The 23,338-nt window shown below is 41.4% G+C and overlaps 1 protein-coding gene across 2 annotated transcripts in view; it reads left to right on the plus strand.

Annotated features, from left to right (window-relative positions):
* The window catches only part of SSBP3 (single stranded DNA binding protein 3), a 214,374-nt gene extending 193,306 nt beyond the window's left edge, over positions 1 to 21,068 (plus strand). The window contains exons 10-18 of one of the 2 annotated variants that reach the window (XM_060773557.2): positions 5,541 to 5,629; positions 5,762 to 5,810; positions 6,163 to 6,198; positions 7,754 to 7,808; positions 10,881 to 10,951; positions 13,916 to 13,994; positions 15,949 to 15,977; positions 17,345 to 17,446; positions 18,986 to 21,068. In XM_060773557.2, coding sequence (XP_060629540.1) covers positions 5,541 to 5,629; positions 5,762 to 5,810; positions 6,163 to 6,198; positions 7,754 to 7,808; positions 10,881 to 10,951; positions 13,916 to 13,994; positions 15,949 to 15,977; positions 17,345 to 17,446; positions 18,986 to 19,015 — 540 coding nt within the window. In that variant the 3' untranslated portion in view covers positions 19,016 to 21,068. The remainder of the gene's footprint in view (positions 1 to 5,540; positions 5,630 to 5,761; positions 5,811 to 6,162; positions 6,199 to 7,753; positions 7,809 to 10,880; positions 10,952 to 13,915; positions 13,995 to 15,948; positions 15,978 to 17,344; positions 17,447 to 18,985) is intronic. The other variant, XM_060773558.2, reaches the window with a different exon arrangement.
* The last annotated feature ends 2,270 nt before the right edge of the window (positions 21,069 to 23,338 follow it).

A 23,338-nucleotide genomic window follows, 5' to 3' on the forward strand; every position in this document is an offset into this window, starting at 1 on the left:
ACAGTTGGGGCTTCTAAGAGATCAGAGAAATGTTTAGGGAAAAACATTGTTGCTCCAAAATACCCCAAAATAATTCCTGTTTTGGTGGAGGACATTGTAATTTCATTTGGAAGCCCTTTGGAGAGTCATCTTTTGAAATAGGAAGTGAACCAGAAGTGATTTGCAATTACTTCCTTTGGATTTTTAAAGCCTTTTTGGGACCTACAGTGGTACAGAAAGGACCCAAAACATGTTGAAAATACTCCCTGGTCCTCAGCTCAACTAGTTCTGATTCAGTAGGTAAACATGTTGGGTGGAGGGGGAAGACAATTTCAAATAGTAGGATGTATAGGCTAACTGAAAGTTTCTTGATTTTTCATGTCCAGTTATGTTATTTATATCATTGTCTGGAGATCCAGGGCTGATTTTCTAGACCCCTTTTCTCTCGCCCTCCACATCATAGTTACCAAGTAAAATGAGTATTTCAGTCCAGGTTGAGAAAGGCTGTCTCAGATCAGCTTTTCACAATGCTGAAAAGTGCACTCTCTTGATGAAGAGAAGTGTCATGATCTCTCTAGCCCAGGTATGGGCAAATTTCAACCCTCCAAGTGTTTTGGACTTCAACTTCCAAAGTCCTAACAGCCAATAAGCTGACTGGGATTTCTAGAAGTTGAAGTCCAAATCACTTGGAGGAGTGAAGCTTTCCCTTGCCTGCTCTACCCTCTCTTTGGTTCATATTTTGTGAGGTTTCAAATGATTGAGATAGCATGTGTTCATTTACATGTTGTAGTGTTGATTGATGCTACTGAGGAATGCGCTTCTTTCATAGGCTTGCCGCTTCTCTTTGCAGCCTCTTTTGCAATCCCGCTCTCGAATTCTTTTCTTAGCATGCTGTTTCCTGAAGCCTGACAAGCTGAAATGCTTGTCTTCACTTTGCCATGCCTAACTTTAGAGAAATGCAGACAGTTTGTCTTGGGCTTTAGGTGGTTGCAGGTGACCATTTAACTCAGTGTCACTTACTGCAGTTTGCATGCAACCATACAGGCAACTAGTCGTCAGTTACATATAACCACATAGTTTCTTTTGTTACTTTCCTTTTTCTACCAGAGGGATTGTTATACTAAAATTGTGGTGGAAGAGATGTCCACCTTCTCTACATAGTTAACATACACACTACATTCAACAGCTGGGGGATGTACTGTCACCATTATTTAGATCAGTGGTTCTCAATCAGTGGGTCCCCAGATATTTTGGCTTTCAACTTCCAGAAATCTTAACAGCTGATAAACTGGCTGAGTTTTCTGGGAGATGTAGGCCAAAAGGCCAGGGGACCCACAGGTTGAGAACCACTGATTTAGATGCTTGGATATTTTAAATCCTCCTTTTTATATTTAAATTCCTGTATAGTCCCTAATTCTGACACTTTTCCAAAACATCATTTTGGATTATTAGAAATGTGCTACAAGCTTGCATTTCTCCTCATCTCATAACCTGTTCCCCATGTCCCAGAAGGTTTTTTCTCTAACTATAATACATTGTCTCATCAACATCTGACAAGGCATGGATAACAATAGTCTTGATATACAACCATGTTTTCATGAATTTGCAAACCATGGTTTGACACATCATTGCAAATAGTGGTTTGAGCAATCTGAAAACAGGTGAGGAAATAAAACCAGCAAAAATATGCAACATGTTCCACACCATCGAAATCACCCAAACTGGTCCCATGCTTCTGTTAGATGTTTTAAAAACAATAATATTGTAGAACTCCAGCTACAGATTCCTATAGTATCTATGGACCAAAGACATAATCCTCTAGATCTTCGTGTTCCACCAAATGTGAAATCATTGTGTTTTAAAGGTATCCGATGTCACCTAAAATAGTAAAAGCATATGCAAATAGTTTGCATCAAATCATGTCATGTGGTGCTGCAGCAATAGTACTGCCCATAGTGAAGTACTTTGCTATGTATTTGCCTATAATAAAGTCAGCCTTGCACTCTTGGCTCTTCTGCTATCAGATTAAGCTCAGAGTCCGCAAATGTATGCAGGGGCATTCAATCAGACCATCTGTTTTCAGGTTAGGGCTGGTGTGGGGCAGACAGACTATACTGGCAAGTACAGGACTGAGCCTAGATTTGGAGAAAGTGAGCAGATGAGTAGCATGTCTGGTTTCATGGAGAGTACTGCTCCAAGAGCTCGTTTATTCTATTTGCATTATTCTGAGAAAATGTTTCAAGACCACTGCACCATCAAGCCACATTGATGTTTCCTGCATTACAATTACATGAATTAATCCTCATTGTGTTAGTGTAGCCTTTTTTGCTACTTTGGGGAAGTGTGGAGAAAAATGTAACAACATTCTCAATACTAGCTAAATGTGTTATGCTTTTTAACATATTTTACAGAGATTAAATCCACACACTTACAGGAGAGAAAAGGTTGTCCAGTAGTTTAGATTCCAATAGATTTGTTTTCTTTTTTAATGGTCTAGCACTGATAGCAATAAAACTGTGTGTATATGTGCCTTAAGGTTGCCTGTTGACTTGTGGCAACCCTATGAATTTCATGGAGTTTCTTAGGTGAGGAATAATCAGAGATGGTTGGCCAATAGCAATAGGTACACAGTTCTTAATAATCCCAATGTTTTATTAAAACAGCTTTCATAGCTGTAGTAGTATTAGCAAAACAAATCATGCCTTAAAGGTTATGGATATTCTGTACATATTGGACAAACCATGTGGTTCCCTTCCTTACCAAGTATAAGCAGTATATTCATTCTTAAAGGTAAAGGTAAAGGTAAAGGTAAAGGTTTCCCCTGACATTAAGTCTAGACATGTCCTACTCAGGGGGTTGTGCTCATCTCTGTTTCTAACCTGGAGAACTGGCGTTATCCATAGACACTTCCAAGATCATGTCATCAGCATGACTGCATGGAGCGCCATTACCTTCCTGCAGAAGCGGTACCTATTGATCTACTCCCATTTGCATGCTTCCAAACTGTTAGTTTGGCAGAAGCTGGGCCTAACAGCAGGAGCTCACCCTTCTCCCCGGGTTCAAACTGGCAACCTTTTGTTCATCAAGTTCAGCAGCTCAGTAGTTTAATTCGCTGCGCCACCATGGGGCCCATATACACATTCTTAAAATGGTTTTATTTTGTAGATGCAGAAAGTTTGCAGTGGCTACAAAGCGTATTTGTAAAACCACATTTAAAATCCATGTAGGGATAAAACAGTGTTGCTAGCCATTGTGGCATGGTGGTTTGGGTTTTGTGCTTCTCCAGGGTGTGTATTCCTGCTTGGCCATGAAAACCCACTGAGTGACCTTGAAATCACACAATAGTAAGAAAGTAGATAAATCTTTATTTGGCACACTTGCCAATGAATTAGCCCTTCTTCACCTTACTAAGGTTGAGGAGTTGGAAACATGATGTTCCTATATTTCTCATCCATAAGATGAAGAGTTTAAAAATGGCAATTCTAGTAGTGATGGGACTTCCACTGAACATGCTAAGTTAACTTAGGATATAAAGTCAGCTGAATTTTGATGGAGGATTGTTTTAAAAAATGAGATTGTGGGCATTCAGGATGTTCAGCCTTCTGCCAAGCCTTCTGGTTGTTTGCCAGCAGTGTGACCTGCACTTTCCTTCTAACCATCAGTGTGACTCTTGCCAACTGTGGATGCCCTCATCTAAATGGAAGACTTGCCCATTCAAAAGCACAGGTTTCTGAAAAACCCACAAATCAGAAAAGGTGTTATTTGTCAACAAGAGAAAGCTATGATCTTAGAGGGGAAAATCTAGTATCTAACCAGCATTAGAACTAGTTATTTAAACAACCATTATTTAAACTGCTCTTAAAGAGGAGCTGGCTTTTAACTACCCCTCGGGACAGAAGCATGGTTTTGTGCAATCCAATGCCAGACCCTTTCAGGCAGCCATGTTTGGATTAGTGCCAACAAGCTTGTCACAAACCAAGAAAATTTGCCTGTCACAAACTGAGAAAACCAGAATCGGTAGCTGCTGACAGGATGAGGAGCCTGGGCGGGCATGGATTCGGGTGTTGGAGCCTTTCCATTTCTGGCCCTTGAACAATTTTAGCATGGCATGAGCATCAATATTGTGATGGGTTGGGTTGTTGTAAGTTTTTCGGGCTGTATGGCCATGCTCCAGAAGCATTCCCTCCTGACGTTTCACGTGCATCTATGGAAGGCATGCTCAGTGGTTGTGAGATCCTCTTTCTAACAGATCTCGCAACCTCTGAGGATGCTTGCCATAGATGCAGGTGAAACATCAGGAGAGAGTGCTTCTGGAATATGGCCATACAGCCTGAAAAACCTACAAGAACTCAGTGATTCCAGCCATGAAAGCTTTCGACAATACATAGCGAGGTCACAACCTCTGAGAATGCCTGCCATAGATGCAGGTGAAATGTCAGGAGAGAATGCTTCTGGAATATGGCCATACAGCCCAAAAAACTCACAACAACCCGGTGATAGCGACCATGAATACATATGATTGGTTGGCTTTTTTTGTTCAGACCCTCCTCTACGAAATAAGTGAAACATAGCATTATGATACCTCATTTATGTGTAATTCTTTGATTGGGATGGGTTGAGCAAAGTATTGGAATGAAGAGAAGTTAGGATGCAAATGAGTCTATTTATATAAGGTCTGCATTGATGGTCAAGCTAACAGGGAAGCAATGCACATTTGTTTTTATTTGGTTTTTTTTTGCTTAAGGTTTGTCTTGTTTCTGTCATGTATGTCCTCTTTTTAAAAAAATGAAAATGCATGTTTCTGTGACTCTCTTAGCTAGAGCTGCTACTTTTTCTGTTGTTGATTTGGAAGAACTAAATACTCTTTCCTTAGGAAGCTGTTTCAACCATTTCTGCTCTCAACATCCTTTCTCCTGCACATCCTTATCACTTGCTCATTGCTCTGTATTCCTTAAAGAGCCTTGCTCTTTCTTTCATTCTCAGCCTCCCTCTCCCTCTCCCTCTCTCTCTCAATCGCACCCTCTCTCTGCTGCTGCTCCCCACCAGATTTTTTTCTGCTTCTTCCCATGCAGCCCACGCACCTCACCACTGCCAAGCAAGTAATCTAATTGCTTCATGTCTACTACTTGTTTGGCTACATGTTGCAGAGAAGAAACTATTTTTGGTTTCTTCTTTTTTGTCTGTATTATTTTTAAAGATAACTATCTCATATATACGCTCCAGGTGCTGTTACTCCCTTGTTGCTACTATATGCACTGGCCACAGCAAGAAGCCTTTACCCATTGGGCATTCCTTGTATATATTTCTACCATGAGATTGAAACTTGGTGGCTTTTAAGATAATTTTTTTATATTATTTCAAAAAAAAATTCTTGTCAAAGAGCAAACTCAGAGATGCTGCCACCCTATTTTACTTTTTGAAGTTGCAAAATTTTTGCCTGTATGTTCATTATCATCATCTTTTTTTTAATTAAAGTTCATTTTCACAAACTAACCCTCTCGTTTTTGTTTGTTTTTTTTCCTTTCTCTTTTCTTCTCCGGTTTCCCTTCTCGTTATGGTAGACTGATCCTTGGTTATCATTGCAGAACTATGGCGGCGGAATGAGACCTCCACCCAACTCTCTAGGGCCCGGCATGCCTGGGATTAACATGTAAGGCATCTTCCGTGCTGCTGGCTTTTGATTTATGTTCCCTATATAAGGAAATAATTTCGGTTTCACTCTGTGTTTGCACTTTAGTGCAACATGTTCATACTAAAGACTTCTTTTTTTCTCAAACTCTAGGGGTCCGGGAGCTGGTAGACCATGGCCCAATCCCAACAGCGCTAACTCCGTAAGTGCCACCTCTGGAATGTCTCCTCTCTTGTCCCCTCATACTTTTTTTTCCTGGCATACTTTGAGTTCCTCTCACTGAGATTATCTTGAAATGTGTTCTCCATTTCCTCTGTGTGCTCTTATCCTGATTCTCTGAAAAAATTCAGAAACAGAAGATCTGGGAAATGCAAAGGGTGGGTGTCGTATACAATGCCTCAGTCTCCTAGATAACAGGAATCATTGTAATTAGAAACTTGATTTGACAAATCTTGAGCAAAGCAGCCATTACCTGTAGGTATTTATCATTTTCTTGAAATGTTTGGGGGTTTTTTTTTCCAAAAAGTAATTTCAGCATTCTGCTCTGTTTATAGATTCCATACTCTTCTTCATCACCTGGTACATACGTGGTAAGTTCATGTTTCTTCAGGGTGATAATGCACTAATATGTTGTATGATGACATGTTTTTGGAATGTGTATGTATGAATAAGCATCCTTGATCATAATAATAATAATAATAATAATAATAATAATAATAATAATACACTTTATTTATATTCAACCCATCTCTCCTAGGGGACTTAGAGTGGATTACAGCATATAGAGCAGACATAGGCAAACATTCAAAGCCTTACAATCACATACAATGAGGCACACAAACACAAACAAAGGCAAAGGCTTCTTCTTTCATTTCTGGCTTCTTCACTTCACTTCACTTTATTTATTAATTAGTCACTCTCCACCAAGGTGCTCCGAGCAACTTACAATTTAAAATAGCATTTACACAATATAAAACCATTCAACATAAAAACATACAACAGTGGCAGATTAGATCTGATCACTTTACTTAAATGCACAACTGGAGGCAGCGCTCGTCTCTGGCTCTGGGGGAGAGATTTTTTCTCCCATTTCCAAGTTGAGGAGTGGCCAGCAAGACTGCTTGGGGCATCTTTTTGCCGTTTCCTGCCGAAGAGTTACCTATTTATTTACTCACATGTGCATGTTTTCGAACTGCTAGGTTGGCAGGAGCTAGGGCTAACAGCGGGAGCTCACCCTGTCCCGCAGATTCAAACTGCCAACCTTCAGGTCAGCAGTTCAGCAACACAAGGGTTTAATCCATTGCACCACTGCGGACCCTATAAATAATCTAATCTAATATAAAGTATGTGCATTGTAACATCCTTCCATGTTGTGTATGTATTCCTAGAATAACACAGGAATATTTGTATTTTGAGAACTCTTGGTATAATTACTGAAATGATATGATGATGGTGGGAGCTAAATCTGCAAAGGCCCTAAATATTCTCAAGCCACCAAATCTCATCTGATTTTGGAAGCTAAGTTGGGTCAGCTCTGGTTAGTACTTGGAAGGAATATACCCAATAAATACCAAGTGCTGCAGACTATGTTTTGGGGGAGGAAAAACTACCTCTGAGTATTCCTTGCCCAAGAAAATCCTATGAAATTCATGGGTTCACCATAAGTCAACAGACAACAGCACATATTGTCATACGTAGCATGCTGTAGTTGTTGTTTTTTTTATATGTAGTGTTGGTAATTAGTGGTTCCCGTGGGCTCTTAACTGGACTGGAATAAAATCATTTCATTAATCCACCAAAGCAATATGACAAAGCATTCAAAGTTGCCCTCTTTGCATCTTCAGCCCATGCGAAGGGTATTGAAAGAATACCCCATTACATCCCTGGCAGAGAGACGTCGTTGTGTGTGACTCTTGCACAGAGACGCCCTCGCTGTCTCTCCATAAAAACCTTCATTTTTCCTGAGGCTTTAAACAAAGAAATTGCACTTTGGCTACAAGAGTGCATTGAAGGTTTTAGCAGGAGATTAATGCTTGGCTGAATACCAAGGTGAGACATTGTTGCTGACAGCAGCAGGATTTGGCTGACCTATTGCAGGTTATGTTATCACACCAGTTCCTGATGTGTATTTAATCTTGTCAACAGGGGCCCCCTGGCGGCGGAGGTCCTCCTGGAACACCCATCATGCCTAGCCCTGCAGGTAAGCGGAGGGACATGCCAGCCCTACATTTTCCCCCATCTAATATAAATAAAAGAGCCCTGAGATAGGTGTGCACTCACTTCTTTTGTTGTTGGATTTGATTTCAAATGGCAGGGTAATGTTTTGCATGCTGCTGGAGCCCTTTCAAACAGCTGCACACAATCAATAATCAAACTGACTCTTTTGAAAGCGATGTCGGGGGGTTTTTTTGGCTGGGTTTTGCCTCCTTCCCTTCCCTCCCAGCTCTGTGATGATGGATTGCATTCTCTTGGCGCTTAAAGAGGGGGGAGTCTCCCCGCAGGAGTGTGAAAAATGGGGTTAGGGCGGGATTCGCCCATGCCGCCAGCCTTTCCAGATTAGTCGGAGGCATCAGCTTTCATATTTGCATCGCATTTCAGCCTTGACCCTCCTTGTAAACTCTGTGAAAGATATTCTGTTTACTTTGATCAACAATCCTTAGGAAATTCTACTCTTTGGGATGGCTGTGCCTTTTTTTAAAAACACCATTTATCTTAAAGTCCAGTGCTTAGACCAGGTATGGGCAAACTTAGACCCTCCAGGTGTTTTGGACTTCAACTCCCACCATTCCTAGCAGCCTCAGGTGCCTTCCTTTTCCCCCTCAGCCACTTAAGCGGCTGAGGGGGGAAAGGAAGGCACCTGAGGCTGCTAGGAATGGTGGGAGTTGAAGTCCAAAACACCTGGAGGATCCAAGTTTGCCCATGCCTGGCTTAGGCCATAGACAATTTGCATACAAAATAAATACAGTATAAAAGTACAACAATATAAACTTCCTACCTATAATAATTGGCATTTGGATCTTGCATATTCAATTAAGTAAAGTAAAAAGTAAAATACATTAAATATAAACAACAATAGTAAAATTTAGAATAGATACGAACATCTCCAGAGTGATCAGCAGCTATGTATTGTCGAAGGCTTTCATGGCTGGAATGACTGGATTGTTGTAAGTTTGTAAGTTGTAAGTTGTTCGTTAAGGCTGTATAGACATGCTTCAGAAGCATTCTCTCCTGATGTTTCGCCTGCATCTATGGCAATAATCCTCAGAGGTTGTGAGATCTGTTGGAAAGAGGACCTCACAACCTCTGAGGATGCCTGCCATAGATGCAGGTGAAATGTCAGGAGATAATGCTTCTGGAACATGGCCATAAAGCCCAAAAAACGTACAACAACCCAATCAGCAGCTATATCAGCAATACATTTGATTTGGATTATCATTGCTGCCTGGGCAAAAAGAGAAACCTTTGCAAGTTCCCATAGGATTGGTAACACAAGGAAGATAAAAAATCTTTTCTGACACATGATTGGGAGTGTGTATAAGACAGAACAGAACTCAAGAATTTGGTTTTTCGTTCCAAATATAATAAAACTGGGCAACTTGGAAGGCGCTGGACAGGCTGTGTTCTGGCACCATGAGATGCAAAGCCAACCTTAAGAAATGGGGCCACAAAGTGGAGTTCACGACATGCGAGTGTGGAGAAGAGCAAACAACAGGCCACCTATTACAATGCAGTCTGAGTCTTGCCACATGCACAATGGAGGACCTTCTTATAGCAACACCAGAGGCACTCCAAGTGGCCAGCTATTGGTCAAAAGACATTGAATAGAATGCCAAGTTTGCAAACTTTGTGGGTTTTTGTTTTTGTTTTAAATACAATACAAATGTTTGGTTCACTCCTGATATGATAAATAAATATGTTAATCGATAAGAGGGCAACCATATTTTCGGAGATTTATTTATTTGTTTATTTGCATTATTTCTAACCCGCTCATATCAGCCCGAAGGCGACTCAGAGCGGCGTACACAATCAGCACCATTCGATGCCATAAAAATACATACATTGATAAACAAAAAGAACCATTATAGTGCAATTAGACATAAGACAGTGCATAATAACAATATTAAAAACTAAAAACTATATCCTCTCATTCAAGTCCTTATCCGTTCCATCGTCTTGGGACGTTCCTGGGTTGTGAAAAGAAATCAAGACACAACTTCTTTGAAAAGTACCCTCATACACCTTCCCCTCAACCTGCTCCAGACTGTTCTATTCTTTACTTCTATTGGGTAACCCAACATTAGCCGAATGCCATTCTGCCCGATCTGTAACGTGAATATACACAGGGTGGTTTCTGAATTTGCAAAACTGTGCTCACTGAAGTGAACGCACTTGCTCCACACACACACATGCACATGCCTCCTCAGGAGGCTATGTAAATTCCCTCTTCCTCCTCTTTTCCTAGTAGTAATGGGGAGGAGGAAGAGAAAGAGAGTGTCAGTGTTGTGGCTGGTGAATTTTCCTGACAGGCCTGCAGGGGTGATTTACTACACATTGTATGTGTCAGTGGTAAGAAGAAAGGGTTTGGGGAGGGGGGCGGGCTCTGGGGAGTTAGCCATGCTGCGTGTAATGGTGGTATACCACAGCTGCAGGGGTGGAGCTACGGCGTGATATTACTCCTGCCTTCCCGCTCCTGCATTTTTATGAGAACTCTGACCTACATTTCAGACTAGGTCATAATAAAACAGTCCATATGTTAATGCAGGTCTTCCCATATTTTTTTAAAATCTGTTACTGAGGCCTGCTTCTAATTTCTGTGAAGGTTTGCATTCTGTTGCTTGATTTAAACCCCGTTGTGTCTCCTACTAGAGGAGAGGAGCTGGCTTCCTTCTTAAAAAATGAAATGGAGAGATGTCACGCATGGAATGTTTTTGTTGCGCACACACACCCACAAAATCCAATACTATAGTAAGCTAATTTGCATTGGCTAATTTTGAGTTGTCAAGTGACACATGGCAGAATGTTATCTCCCCAGATCTCTCCTGATAAGAAAGCTCCCGAATCCTGGGCTAGTGGCAGAATCCTTTTCACACTTGAATTTCTGTGATTAAAAACTTTGTGAATCTTCATTAAATACAAATTAGCCAGAAAATGGTGGTACTTAGAGAGAATTTTAGGTGATAAAATACAAAAGAATGAGTTCAAGTGGCATGAGTTTGTTTTAATTAAGAAATGAATTAATCACCCTGACTTAGTGGGTTTCACTGTTCTACAGATTCGACAAATTCAAGTGACAACATCTACACAATGATTAATCCCGTACCGCCTGGAGGCAGTCGGTCGAATGTAAGTCTGCTTTCTAATAATTTACATATCAGATACCATAACAAATCATAATTAACTTCATCAGTTGAGGGTAAAGCAGTTTAATTGATTTCAGCCATTTGTTACAAAACAGAAATAAAACAAACCATCAAAAAGTGATTAACTCTTCAGCGACTTTGTTAATTTCTTACGCTTATTAAAACAGCGGCGTTCATGCGGCTCTGGTCAAGATTGTGTCACACATACACTGCTGGATAATAGGGTTGCATTTAAAGGAGAGACTGCTTAAGCCTAGGTCCTACTTGCATCTTTAATTGGGGCTAATTAGAAGGGATGCTACTGAAGATTCCCTGCAAGAGTTTTCAGGAAGCTCTGCAGTTATTTCATGCTTTCTTCAGCATATTCAGCTTCAGGATTTGGGGAGCCCTTGAACAAGGCGGCTCTGGCTCAGAACAAGAGGGGAGAAGTAAGCAGATGCTCATAGGATCCTAGAGTTGGAAGAGACCTCGTGGGCCATCCAGTCCATCCCCCTCCCAAGAAACAGGAAAATCACATTCAGAGCACCCCTGACAGATGGCCATCCAAACTCTGCTTAAAAGCCTCCAAAGAAGGAGCCTCCACGACACTCTGGGGCAGAGAGTTCCACTGCTGAACAGCTCTCACAGTTAGGAACTTCTTCCTAATGTTCAGGTGGAATCTTCTTTCCTGTAGTTTGAAGCCATTGTTCCACGTCCTAGTCGTCCAAATTTTCTCCCTCCTCCCTATGACTTCCTCTCACATACATGGCCATCATGTCTCCTCTCAGCCTTCTCTTCTGCAGGCTAAACATGCCCAGCACTTTAAGCCACTCCTCACAGAACTTGTTCTCCAGACCCTTCATTCTTTTAGTCCCCCTCCTCTGCACACATTCCAGCTTGTCAACATCTCCCTCCAATTGCATATTCCAGAATTGGACACAGCTGTAGTCTGACCAAGGCAGAATAGAGGGGGAGCATGACTTCCTTGGATCTAGACACTATACTCCTATTTATGCAAGCCAAAATCCTATTAGCTTTTTTAGCCGCCATATCACATTGTTGGCTCATGGTCCTTCTGATTTGCTGAGGAACCCATGATGAACAGGTACCTGTTGAAGTTAGCAGTAATAGCATGGACAGGGGGCTCCTGGGGTCCTTGTCAAGAAATGGGCCAAAGCAGTGACAGAAACGAGAGAAGGGGCCACAGGTTTGCTTTTCAGGATCAACCAACATGGTCATAATACATTCTTGTGCATATTCGTCAGAAGAATCTGGACCCTACCAACTTCTTTGTCCTTAAGATATAAGAGGGCTTGATGTGACCAATAGGACAAGCATCACTACCTTGATAATGGGTAAAACAACCTTTTGTCTATGTCTCAGAAAACCTCATCTTGTAGTAGTAGGGGTGGGCTGGGGTGAGAACATTAATCCCCAAATAATATTTCTGGTCTCCAATGAAATGTTCCTCCCCTCTCCGAATGTCTGACATTTCAAAGTGTGAAACATTGAAATGCTCTTATTGGCTTAGTAACTTTGCCTCTGTCTTGGATGCTAATCTGCATGTTGGAATGCTCAACCAAATTTTTAAGTTTGTGTAGTGCTAGAAATTTGGAAACTGAAAATGTCTTTAGAGTCATAGGTGGAAGAGACCACAATGGCCATCCATTCCAACCCCTGCCATGCAAGAAAATTACAATCAAGGCACCCTTGATAGATGGTCATCCAGCCTCTGCTTTAAAAACTCCTGGTTTTAATTTGGGTGTTCAAAGTTTTTAATGGTGGAGAGGGTATGCCCTTTGTCCTCTCTATAGGACTACTGGAGCCCCCAGTGGTGCAGTGGGTTAAACTGCTGAGCTGCTGAACTTGCTGATCAAAAGATTGGTGGTTTGAAGGCAGGGAGTGGGGTGAGCTCCTGCTGTTAGCCCCAGCTTCTGCTAACCTAGCAGTTTGAAAACTTGCAAATGTAAGTAGATCAATAGGTATCGCTCCAGCGGGAAGGTAACAGCGCTCTATGGAGTCATGCAGGCCACAATGCCAGCTTTTCGACTTAGAAATGGTGATGAACACCACCGCCCAGACACAAGTAGACTTAAGGGAAAACCTTTACGTTATAGGATTACAGTCCTCTGTTATTAGGAGGTTGAATTTATGCAAGACGTGTCCAAAGAAATATATGACTGCTAGAAAGAAAATTTGGGACCCAGAATTAGGCTGGAGACTGTTATTGCAGGACTTCATAGATGTTACAAAATCTATTTCTCACCACTGTCTAATGAAAGACCTTCAAGGAACCCTGGGAGAAAGGTAGGGATACAATAAATGGCTTGAGCCCTGAAGGAATCGAAACTGGCAACTGAAGCGTTTTGGCAGATGGCATTTCAAAGCCCGAATTTGTCATGCTATTTAGAACTCTCTGTCTCTCTAGTCTTGAGCTTCTTCAGTTTCCAAGTGAACATGAAGCTGAAGATTGCCCAAATGCATCCAACGCAGCTGCTTAACATCACCGGAAAACAACATATCACACACAAGGATACACACACACAAGTACAGGTGGTGGCAAAATTGTTCCAGCTGCTAGCACCACTGAAAAATACATTGGAGGATATGAAATAATGTAGAATGTATATCACAGTGCTGGGCATATGCCTTGAAACAACATTGGAAGCACAGATGCCTTGTAATTACTTGGGTTCTGTTTAGCTGTTTCCTTTATTTTAGACTAAAGAGTTCCAGACAGCTTCTTCTCAGAGTTCAAGCTGCCTGTGGAGCTTGTCGAAGAGAGAGCATTCTGCTCCATTTCGATTTGAGAGATTGTACCCAATGGGCAGTGATGGATTCTCAGCACAAATGTTCGTTTTTGAAGGCTGCAAGATCTGTTTTCAATACCTGACCTGTCTACATAGAATATAATCAATCACATATTTATATTTCAACTGAACTAACTGTGTCATTTCTCCTTTCGCAGTTCCCAATGGGACCTGGATCAGATGGCCCAATGGGAGGCATGGGTGGGATGGAACCCCATCACATGAATGGCTCATTAGGTAAGAAAGCAGAAAATACTTAAGAGAGGCGATTTTGGAAGATAGTCGTTGTTAATAGGAAACTCTACTTTGGGGGATATTTGCAGATTCTGTGGAAATGGAAAAAAAGTATAGATCCACAATGTATGATCTAAGCATATAGGCGAGCAATAAAAAACAGCTGTTGCCATTTACTTTTATTTTGGTATCTGGAAGAAAATACTGCATTATGTTACTGCACAATTCTGGGTTTTTGGCTGAGGAGTGAATATGTGGTCTCTGGAACAGTTGTTTTATATGTAACCAAAATTTGGTGGGGATGTTTTGGGGAATCTCGGAGGAAGCTAAGATGTGTTGTTGGATTGTAGGAGAGTTCAGAGATAATGTTTCTGCATAATACTTTGTTCCTGGTGGTGCATTGGGTTAAACCACTGAGCTGCTAAGCTTGTTGACCGAAAGGTCGCAAGTTCGAATCCGGAGAGCAGCGTGAGCTTCCGCTGACAACCCCAGCTTCTGCCAACCTAGCAGTTTGAAAACATGCAAATGTGAGTAGATCAATAGGTACCGCTCCAGTGGGAAGGTAACAGCGCTCCATGCAGTCATGCCGGCCACATGACCTTGGAGGTGTCTACAGACAATGCCAGCTCTTCAGCTTAAAAATGGAGATGAGCACCAACTCCCAGAGTCGGACACGACTGGACTTAATGTCAGGGAAAACCTTTACCTATAGTGACAGAAGTTGTGGAAAATGTAAAGCCACAGATGCCTGGCATTGTGGTGAAAAAAATGTAAGAGATTGGCATAACACAGACTGTAGAGCAGGAACATCTGCCCCAAATGGCACATGACCAACTTTCATATTGGAGAGCCCAGTGGCTCAATGTCTGAGTTCCTCTACAGAGGTTGAGAAGATCGAGATATAAAAGTTTAAAATAAATAAATAATAATGTGTTAAGCCCTTGTGTCGGCAAGACTGAAGAATGACAGGTCGGAGATTAGACTCTTGGGAGAACGCGGATGAGCTCCCTCTGTCAGCACCAGCTCCCCATGCAGGAACATGAGAGATGGTGAAACATCAAAACATCCAGGCATCCCCTGGGCAATGGCCTTGCAGATGGCCAATTCTCTCACACCAGAAGCAACTTGCAGTTTCTCAAGTCGCTCCTGACATGAAAAAAAAACCTTTCATAGTAATGGAAGCCTGTTTCTTTTGATGCCTGCTTTCTGACTGCAGAATCTATGGGTCTCTGCTTATTGGCTGTTGCATGGTTCTGGGTTTTGTCTTGTTTTGTAGTGGTGCTGTTTGAGGTGTTGATAACCCTGATACTATCAGGATGACCTAGCCATTTCAAACCCTAGCAACACAACAAGAGTAGCCAGGGAGCAGAGACTCCTAGTCGCTGGCTTGGCAGGCTCCTGTTGATGGATAAAGGGGAAGAAGCAGCATGAACCTAACTCTGGTGGTGTGTGTGTTTTAATTAAAGCAGCAGAAAGACCCATTAACCTCCTATGCTTGCCTTATACATCTTGCTGAAGTAGAGGTGCTGTGCTCCATCTTGATCAGTGTCACGAAGCTCACGGGAGGGAGTCGAGGCCGTAGCAACTCGATTAGGCCATTACTCTAGTGCCGTGCAGGAAGGTGAGCCGGGCTCTGCTCCCGGGACTTCTACATGCAAAGGAATGGCAGCTGAGGCTTTCCCAGCATGTCCCTTTCTGGAGGCAAATGTTAAGAGGTTTGCATTAGCCCAGCTGTGACCTGCAGCTCACTAATGTACTACCAGCTGCTTCCCGGAAGGACCAGCCGTAGTAACTTCATGGAGCAGCGTCTTCTTTCTGGATGAGAGTTCAGGAGCCAAATGCGTCAGTACAGAGTGGGGAGGCTAGTTGAAGGGGGGAAAACAACCCTCTAATTTTAGAGCAAGCCAATGTAATTCTCCCGACTAATTGCTTACCTTTTGGGGTTTTCTTATACTAGGGTCAGGAGACATAGATGGACTTCCAAAAGTAAGTATTCATTTTTGCTAGCTATGTTTGCCTACTCTTTGGGTTTGCTTTAAAGAACTACATGTCAAGTGTTATAGGAGACAGGGATGGGGGCTGGAAGGAGTACAGAAACTCTGGTTGAGATAGGGTGAGAAGACTTTACCAAAAAGGCTGGTATTGTCTTCTGCTCTAAATTCAGCATTTTTGCTGTCAGTTCTGTGAGACAGTCAAAAAGTTCACTAATTTGTATCTTTTGATTTTTTTTTCCATTGTATACAGCAGTGATTCTCAGCCTTTGTAATGCCGTAACCCCTTAATTCAGCTCTTCATGTTGTGTTGACCTCCTACCATAAAATTATTTTTGTTGCTACTTCACAACTGTAATTTTGCTACTGTTATGCATCGTAATGTAAAGATCTGATATGCAGGATGTATTTTCATCCACTGGATGAAATTTAGCACAAATACCCGATACGCCCAAATTCAAATACTGGTGGGGTTGGGGGGATTGATTTTGTCATTTGGGAGTTGTCGTTGCTGGGATTTATAGTTCACCTACAATCAAAGAGTTTTCTGAACTCCACCAACAATGGAATTGGACTAAACTTGGCACACAGAACTCCTAAGGCGAACAGAAAATACTGGAAGGGATTGGTGGGCATTGACCTTGCATTTTGGAGTTGTAGTTCGCCTACATCCAGAGAATACTGTGGACTCTGGACCAAACTTAGCACGAGTCCTCAGTATGCCTAAATGTGGACACCGGTAGAGTTTGGGGAAAATAGACCTTGACATTTGGGAGTTGTAGTTGCTGGGATTTATAGTTAACCTACAATCAAAGAGTATTCCGAACTCCACCGACGATGGAATTGAACCAAACTTGGCACACAGAACTCCCATGACCAACAGAAAATACTGGAAGAGTTTGGTGGGCATTGACCTTAAGTTTTGAAGTTGTAGTTCACCTCCATCTAGAGAGCACTGTGGACTCAAACAATGATGGATCTGAACCAAACTTGGCATGAGTATTCAGTATGCCCAAATGTGAATGCTGGTGGAGTTTGAGGAAAATAGACCTTGACATATGAGAGTTGTAGTTGCTGCGATTTATAGTTCATCTCCAAGGAGCATTCTGAACCCCACCAACAATAGAATTGGGCCAAACTTCCGATACAGAACCCCCATGACCAACAGAAAATACTGTTGTTTTCTGATGGTCTTTGGCGACCCCTCTGACACCCCCTCACAACCCCTACCCAAGTGGTCCCCGCCCTCAGGTTGTGAAACGCTGGTATAGAGGTTTAGTATGCACATTGTGGAAAGGCAGCTTCTCACTTCTTGTGTGTATTATCTTTGGTCTGTTTTTTCTCTTTTTCCTTAAACCTTAGAATTCTCCAAACAACATAAGTGGCATTAGCAATCCTCCAGGCACTCCACGAGATGATGGTGAACTGGGAGGCAACTTCCTCCATTCCTTCCAAAATGACAATGTGAGTCATTCTTACAGCAGCTCCTTCTGCTAACAGGGTCTGAATCACGGAATCTCAGAAGGCTCTTTTTAAGCTCTTCCTGGGGAAGAATTGTTGATCTGCCCAAGGAATGATGACGTATTGGGTATACGTAGGTGCTCTGGGGCTATTTAAAGTTATTTAACTTTTAAAGCTTTACTTTCTTTGCATCTAGAGCAGTGGTTCTCAACTTGTGGCTCCCCAGATGTTTTGGGCTGCAACTCTCAGAAATCCCAGCCTGTTTACCAGCTGTTAGGATTTCTAGGAGTTGAAGGTCAAAACATCTAGGGAGACCCACAGTCTAGAGACTGTTTTTTGTGGAGGGGGGGGGGGAGGGGAGGATTTGTGACTCAGAAGCGACCATGTTTTAAAAGCTCTCCTTCTAGCCTGAAACAGTTCTTGGGGGGCAAAAATTTGGCAAAATTGTGTCCCCCATGGCCCAGCAGAGGTGACTTTTTCTGAAAAATAAGTATTTGCCTTGGAAGTTGGTGTGAGGGCACAGATACTCAGGATGCCCTTTGCCCTCCTCTACTGTGAGACCTGGTGTTGTCTGAGTAGATCTTAAAGCTGCCCTTCTGTTTGGCATAATCTAGAGATATGTCCTTGTGCTTGATGATTTTAGAATCAAAAGTTAGAAAGGAACACCATGAAGGGTTAGGAAACTAGCATGCCTATTTTCTTTTAATTTAATTTGTCCATTCAAGAGGACCTGATCCATCCCAAAATTGGTTTGTTTAAGCCTGAAGAAAATAGTAAAAAAAACAAAAACAAAAAAAACAGTAAAAATGATGCTTGGTTTTGCAAAATGACACTTAGAGATCAACGTGTGTTTCTTATAGAAAAGTGTTAATTTTGCTTTTCTTCTCTGACAGAATTCACGATCAAATAACATGCAAAAAAAATTTAAAATTGGAGCCCCTGGTGGCGCAATGGGTTAAACTTTGTGCCGGCAGGGCTGCTGACCCAAAAGGTTGGCGGTTTGAATCTGGGGACAGGGTGAGCTCCTGTCTGTCAGCTCTAGCTTCTCATGCAGAGACATGGGAGAAGCTTCCCAAAGGATGGTAAAACATTCTGAACCTCACCAACGATAGAATTGGGCCCAACTTCCCACACGGAACTTCTGTGACTAACAGAAAATACTGTTCTTTCTGAGGGTCTTTGGTGACCCCTCTGACACCCCCTCGCAACCCCCCCCCCAGGGGTCCAACCCTTAGGTTGAGCAGTGTAGATTTTACCACATACTGCTTTGTTCCATGTCACCCCACCCCAGTCACTGGCAAATGGCGGTTACGGATTGGGAATGATTATGCCTCGATAAATTAGTCTCGAACATATTCTCGCTCTCTGATTTATTGGAGCCAATTATGTTGCTTTATCGTTTTCATAAGCCCACTTCTCCTTCGTATCCCATTTCCTCTGCTTCCGCAGCATTTAGCATTTTGGTCTTGTTCCTGCCTCGTTCTTACGCTGTGATTTCTGTTTCTCTCCTCCCTCCCTCCCTCCTTCCCCTCCTGGGCCCAGTACTCTCCCAGCATGACGATGAGTGTCTGATTTCCCTCCTCCTTCACCCCACATCCTCTTCTCCAGGATAAAGAAAAAGTCGGCTGCCATTTGGAGGATCTCAAGAAATTATGCAAGAAGAGAAGCTAGGTGTGTGTGTTTGGCAGGGAGACCTCCAGAGCCGGGGACCCACCCCCTGAATTTTTTGGTTTCATGCAATAAAAAGGCTGAACTTTTTATTCCATAAAACAATGAAGGACAAATCTTTAAAAAATATTTCAAGACAAGACAAGATCCTTCTTCTTTCTGCAGAAGGGTTTATTCTATGTACATGACACTTTTTTTGTTGTTGATTTTTTGGAAAGCAAAACGAAAGCCTCTCTAGCACCCCAATTCCAACCTCCTTTGCTTGATTATTCTTTCAAACCTGTTGTATGTTTGTGCTGTGCTACGCAAGGAAGCTAGTCTAGGTATGAAATCTCATGTTGTCTCTGTAGCCATTGAAAAATAAAATAAAATAAAAACTGGACAGGTTTTTTTTTAAGAAAAGAAGAAATCGGTGGGGTGTGTTCAGAAGGCCTTTTCCCTTCCCTCGGCCCCAATTCTTTTTTGTTTGTTTATTTGGTTCGTCTTTCTCAGTTCGGTGTTTTTGCAGCACAACGCTTTTCTCCAGCGGGAAGATCCAAATGGAAAAAGAGAATTTCTCTGCCTCATTCTCAGTTGTAGAATGCAGTTGGTCCCCTTGTAGGATCACATCCTCCAGAAATACGATCCTTACCTTGATATCTGTGACTGTGGCATGCACTGTATTAGCCCTTCCTCCCCAAAATTGCAAAGATGTGTTATGAACTGACCTTTTTTTTCTTCAAAACTGCAAGAAAATCCCATAGGGTGGGTGGGATGGGTTGGGGATTGGGGTTTGGGGGGATTTTTTAAAAAACAAAAAACCGATAGGGAGGTATCAATTCACCAGAAATGAAAAGAAAAAGGCGTTAAAACTTGACCTGGGACTCTAAAACTGTGAGCGCAAACTTCTTAACATCTGTTCTGTTTTTTTGTTTATGTTTATGTTTGGTTAGTTTCAATGAAATGATGTGATCTTATTAGGGTTTCACTGTATATGCTCTGGAACTGGATGGAGATATTTTTAAGTAATTATTGTTGTTAAAATGTATACTTGCTATTCTGTAGGCTCTCTCTCCCTCCTTCCCTCCAACTCTGTAATTAAAAACAAAACTTTAAAAAAAAACACAACCTTACCTTCTCATGGTAGAGGTGACTACAGAAAAGCATACCATGTATAGTGAAACTCGCAAGTCTTGGGATCTCTGTACATTACACTCCCTTGTAGCTGGTCTTTGTTTTATATAAAAAGGAGAGAAAAAAAACCTTCACTTCTGATCTATGTATTTCATATTATGTAAAATATTATCCTCCCCTGGATTTACCTACCTTTGTGCGGATTCTTGAGAACATTGTATCTTGTTTCAGTGTTTTTTCTTACCTTGTAGTCTGGTTCTAAAATTTAAGCGAGGGAAAAGAAAAGTAATTATTATACATTGTAGTTTGTGTACGATATTTGTTGATAATGTTTTATTAAAGGGATGTCTTTTTTCCGCACCCCTTAATGAAATGTTTTTGGTTTCGTTTTGTTTTTTGAGGTTTTTTGGGAAACATTGGCTTGTTTTTACTCTTGACTGAAGAAGAAGAAAAAAGAAACGACAAAACCCTGTGATTGGACAAAAAAGTTTTTTTAGTATTACATTTTTAAAACAAGTTTGCCTTTTTCTTGGGCATTTTAACAGCGCTTTCCTTGTAGAAAGGTGATGGGGGGGGGAGGGGGGCAGTGGTCAGTCTCACAGTTACAGTAACTAAGATATTATTTAAAGGGAAACAACCCACCAAATCAAGATTCCTTCCATTACTAAGGCAGCAGCACCCTTTCTATTTTTTTAAGGGATAACTGACAGGTTTCATTGTATTGAAGTGATAGCTAAATTATTGTCTTCATTGGTTCAGGATGGTTTTTGAAGAACGAATCCAGATCCTCCTCCTCTCTCTCTCTTCCTCCCCATGCTGTAATAAATATAAACATTTGATTTCAGTCCGTTGCTCTTCATTACTGGTGATTTGCTGTAAAACCGGTCTTTCGCTTCTCACGGCTTTAGTGATTTTATAAGCTTTGATGTAGTTTGTCATTGGTAGCATTCTTATGACTTCTCAGCAATGGTTGCAACTCATCGTCTGTTTCAAAAGTTCTCACTGTATCAAATGTTTGGGCTAGTTTCACATTCCTTTTAAGACGGAGGTTCACAACTTGTGGGTCCCCAGATGTTTTGGCCTTCAACTCCCAGGAATCCTAACAGCTGGTAAACTGGGTTTTCTGGGTGATTTAGGCCAAAACACCTGGACACCCACAGGTTGAGAACCACTGTTTTAAGATGTCCACAAATTCAGGCAAACCATCTTCACACAAAGAAGGATAACTAGAGAATTATTTAATGTCTATGAATTTCTGTCAAGCTTGAGTAGAATAAGTTCTTCTTGTGGGTGCTTTTTTTTGGGAGGAAGGTCTTCTGACTGGCCTTAAATTTGAACTAGAAAGACTTGTGGTCTGATCTACAGAGTTCTCTTTATTTTCATATTGGCTCCTTGAAAGGCTTCAAGAAAGATTTATAGGTTGAGTATTCCTTATCTGAAATGCTTGGGACCAGAAGTGTTTTGGATTTTTTTTAAAAAAAAAATTCATATTTCATATTTTGAAATAGATATCTTGGAGACTGGACCCAGGTTTTGTATACCACAGCTTCTTAAACTGTGGGTCCTGACCCCAAATCGGGTCACCTTAGCTCAATGTTGGGGTCACAAAATATTTGGCAACAGTAAAAGGTAAGTAAAAGGTTTCTGAACGTCACCAAATGTGTAGACATTTGTACAAATCTGTTGTTCAGTGTTTACTTCTCAGAAAATGGTTCAGCTGTACTGTAAGCCAGTTTGTTATCAGTAAATGTTTGATTTTATATCTACTTTATGTACCCGAATACACATAAAAATTATCAGGCAAAAAGGGGTCATGAGTCATGAGGGGTCATGAGTGGAAAATGTTTAAGAAGGTATATGCAACTGGCATATACACCTTATATACATAAACTGGCACATACAGCTTATACACATAGTATGAAGGTAATTTTATAATATTTTAGTAATGTTGCAATGAAGCTAAGCCTGTGTTCATAGAATTATCAGAAAGCAAGGTGTCGTTATCTTGGCCACCTACGTGAAAAATTTGGGATTTTGGAATATTTCCGTTTCAGAATTCCGGATACTTAACCTGTATTCGTTATTTCCTTTGAAATGATAAGTGTGAGGGAGCAAGGGCAAGAACCGTGCCTCACAAATGTTTAAGGTACCCAGGGTCATCTAGTGCAGGGCTTCTAGGACTTTTCCCACTTGCAACCCTTCTCCACTTGAGTAATTTTTACATGACCCCATATAAAATAGGTACTTTTCTATGAAGTACAGCTGAAGCATCTTCTGCAGAATCCACTGTAAACACAGATTCTAAAACAGCTACTAGGTGTTCGGCAGAAACTTTTTACTGCTGCCAATTTTTTGTGATCCCAACACTGAACTAAGGGGGTCCCATTTGGGATCGGGGCCCACAGTCTAAGAAGCAGTAATCTAGATTACTAAAACAAGGTGTGCACCTTTAAGTCAGGACACATTGCTTACCATATAAATCAGTGGTTTTCTATCTGTACTATCCAAAATTAGCACATGAAATTGCTCCTATAGTTAGAAAAATTCAATGCACATGAAACCAAATTACCCATGGCATGAAATGATGGAGTAAGGGTGTTCCACATACTGCCAGGATTAGATTTCCAAGAGAGTAACATCTAGTCCCAGTGCAAAACATACATTGATGACTGTGGAACACAGACTTTATTTATTAACATATCAGTATAAGTGGTGTGACTACTGATTGAGATTTATGTCATTTCTCCATTTCGTGTTCCAACATGGCTTTTCTTATGTTTTTACTTGCTTTAAATTTTTATACACTTTCAGGGACAGCGCACCGTTTGCTAGCCAATATATTTACCTCATGTGAATTGGCACTCCCATTGTGCTTCCTGTTTTCAAGCTCTTTGCATTAAGAAAAGCCAAAAAGTGGCCAGTGATCCAACAGTCTTTTCACCCACAACTAGTGTTACTTTTGACAGAATGCCATTTTACATACATGTGGATTTTCTAATGTATTACATCTTGAAAGAAACTACACATTCCTGAAGTTCAATACTAATTCAGGCAAGAGACAAGGAGCAAAGAAGTTGACAGATGCTCCTGAAATAAACTTGTAGCTGTTACTCA

The sequence above is a fragment of the Anolis sagrei genome, chromosome 4 (assembly GCF_037176765.1).
Source record: "Anolis sagrei isolate rAnoSag1 chromosome 4, rAnoSag1.mat, whole genome shotgun sequence".
NCBI classification, from domain to species: Eukaryota; Metazoa; Chordata; class Lepidosauria; order Squamata; family Dactyloidae; genus Anolis; species Anolis sagrei.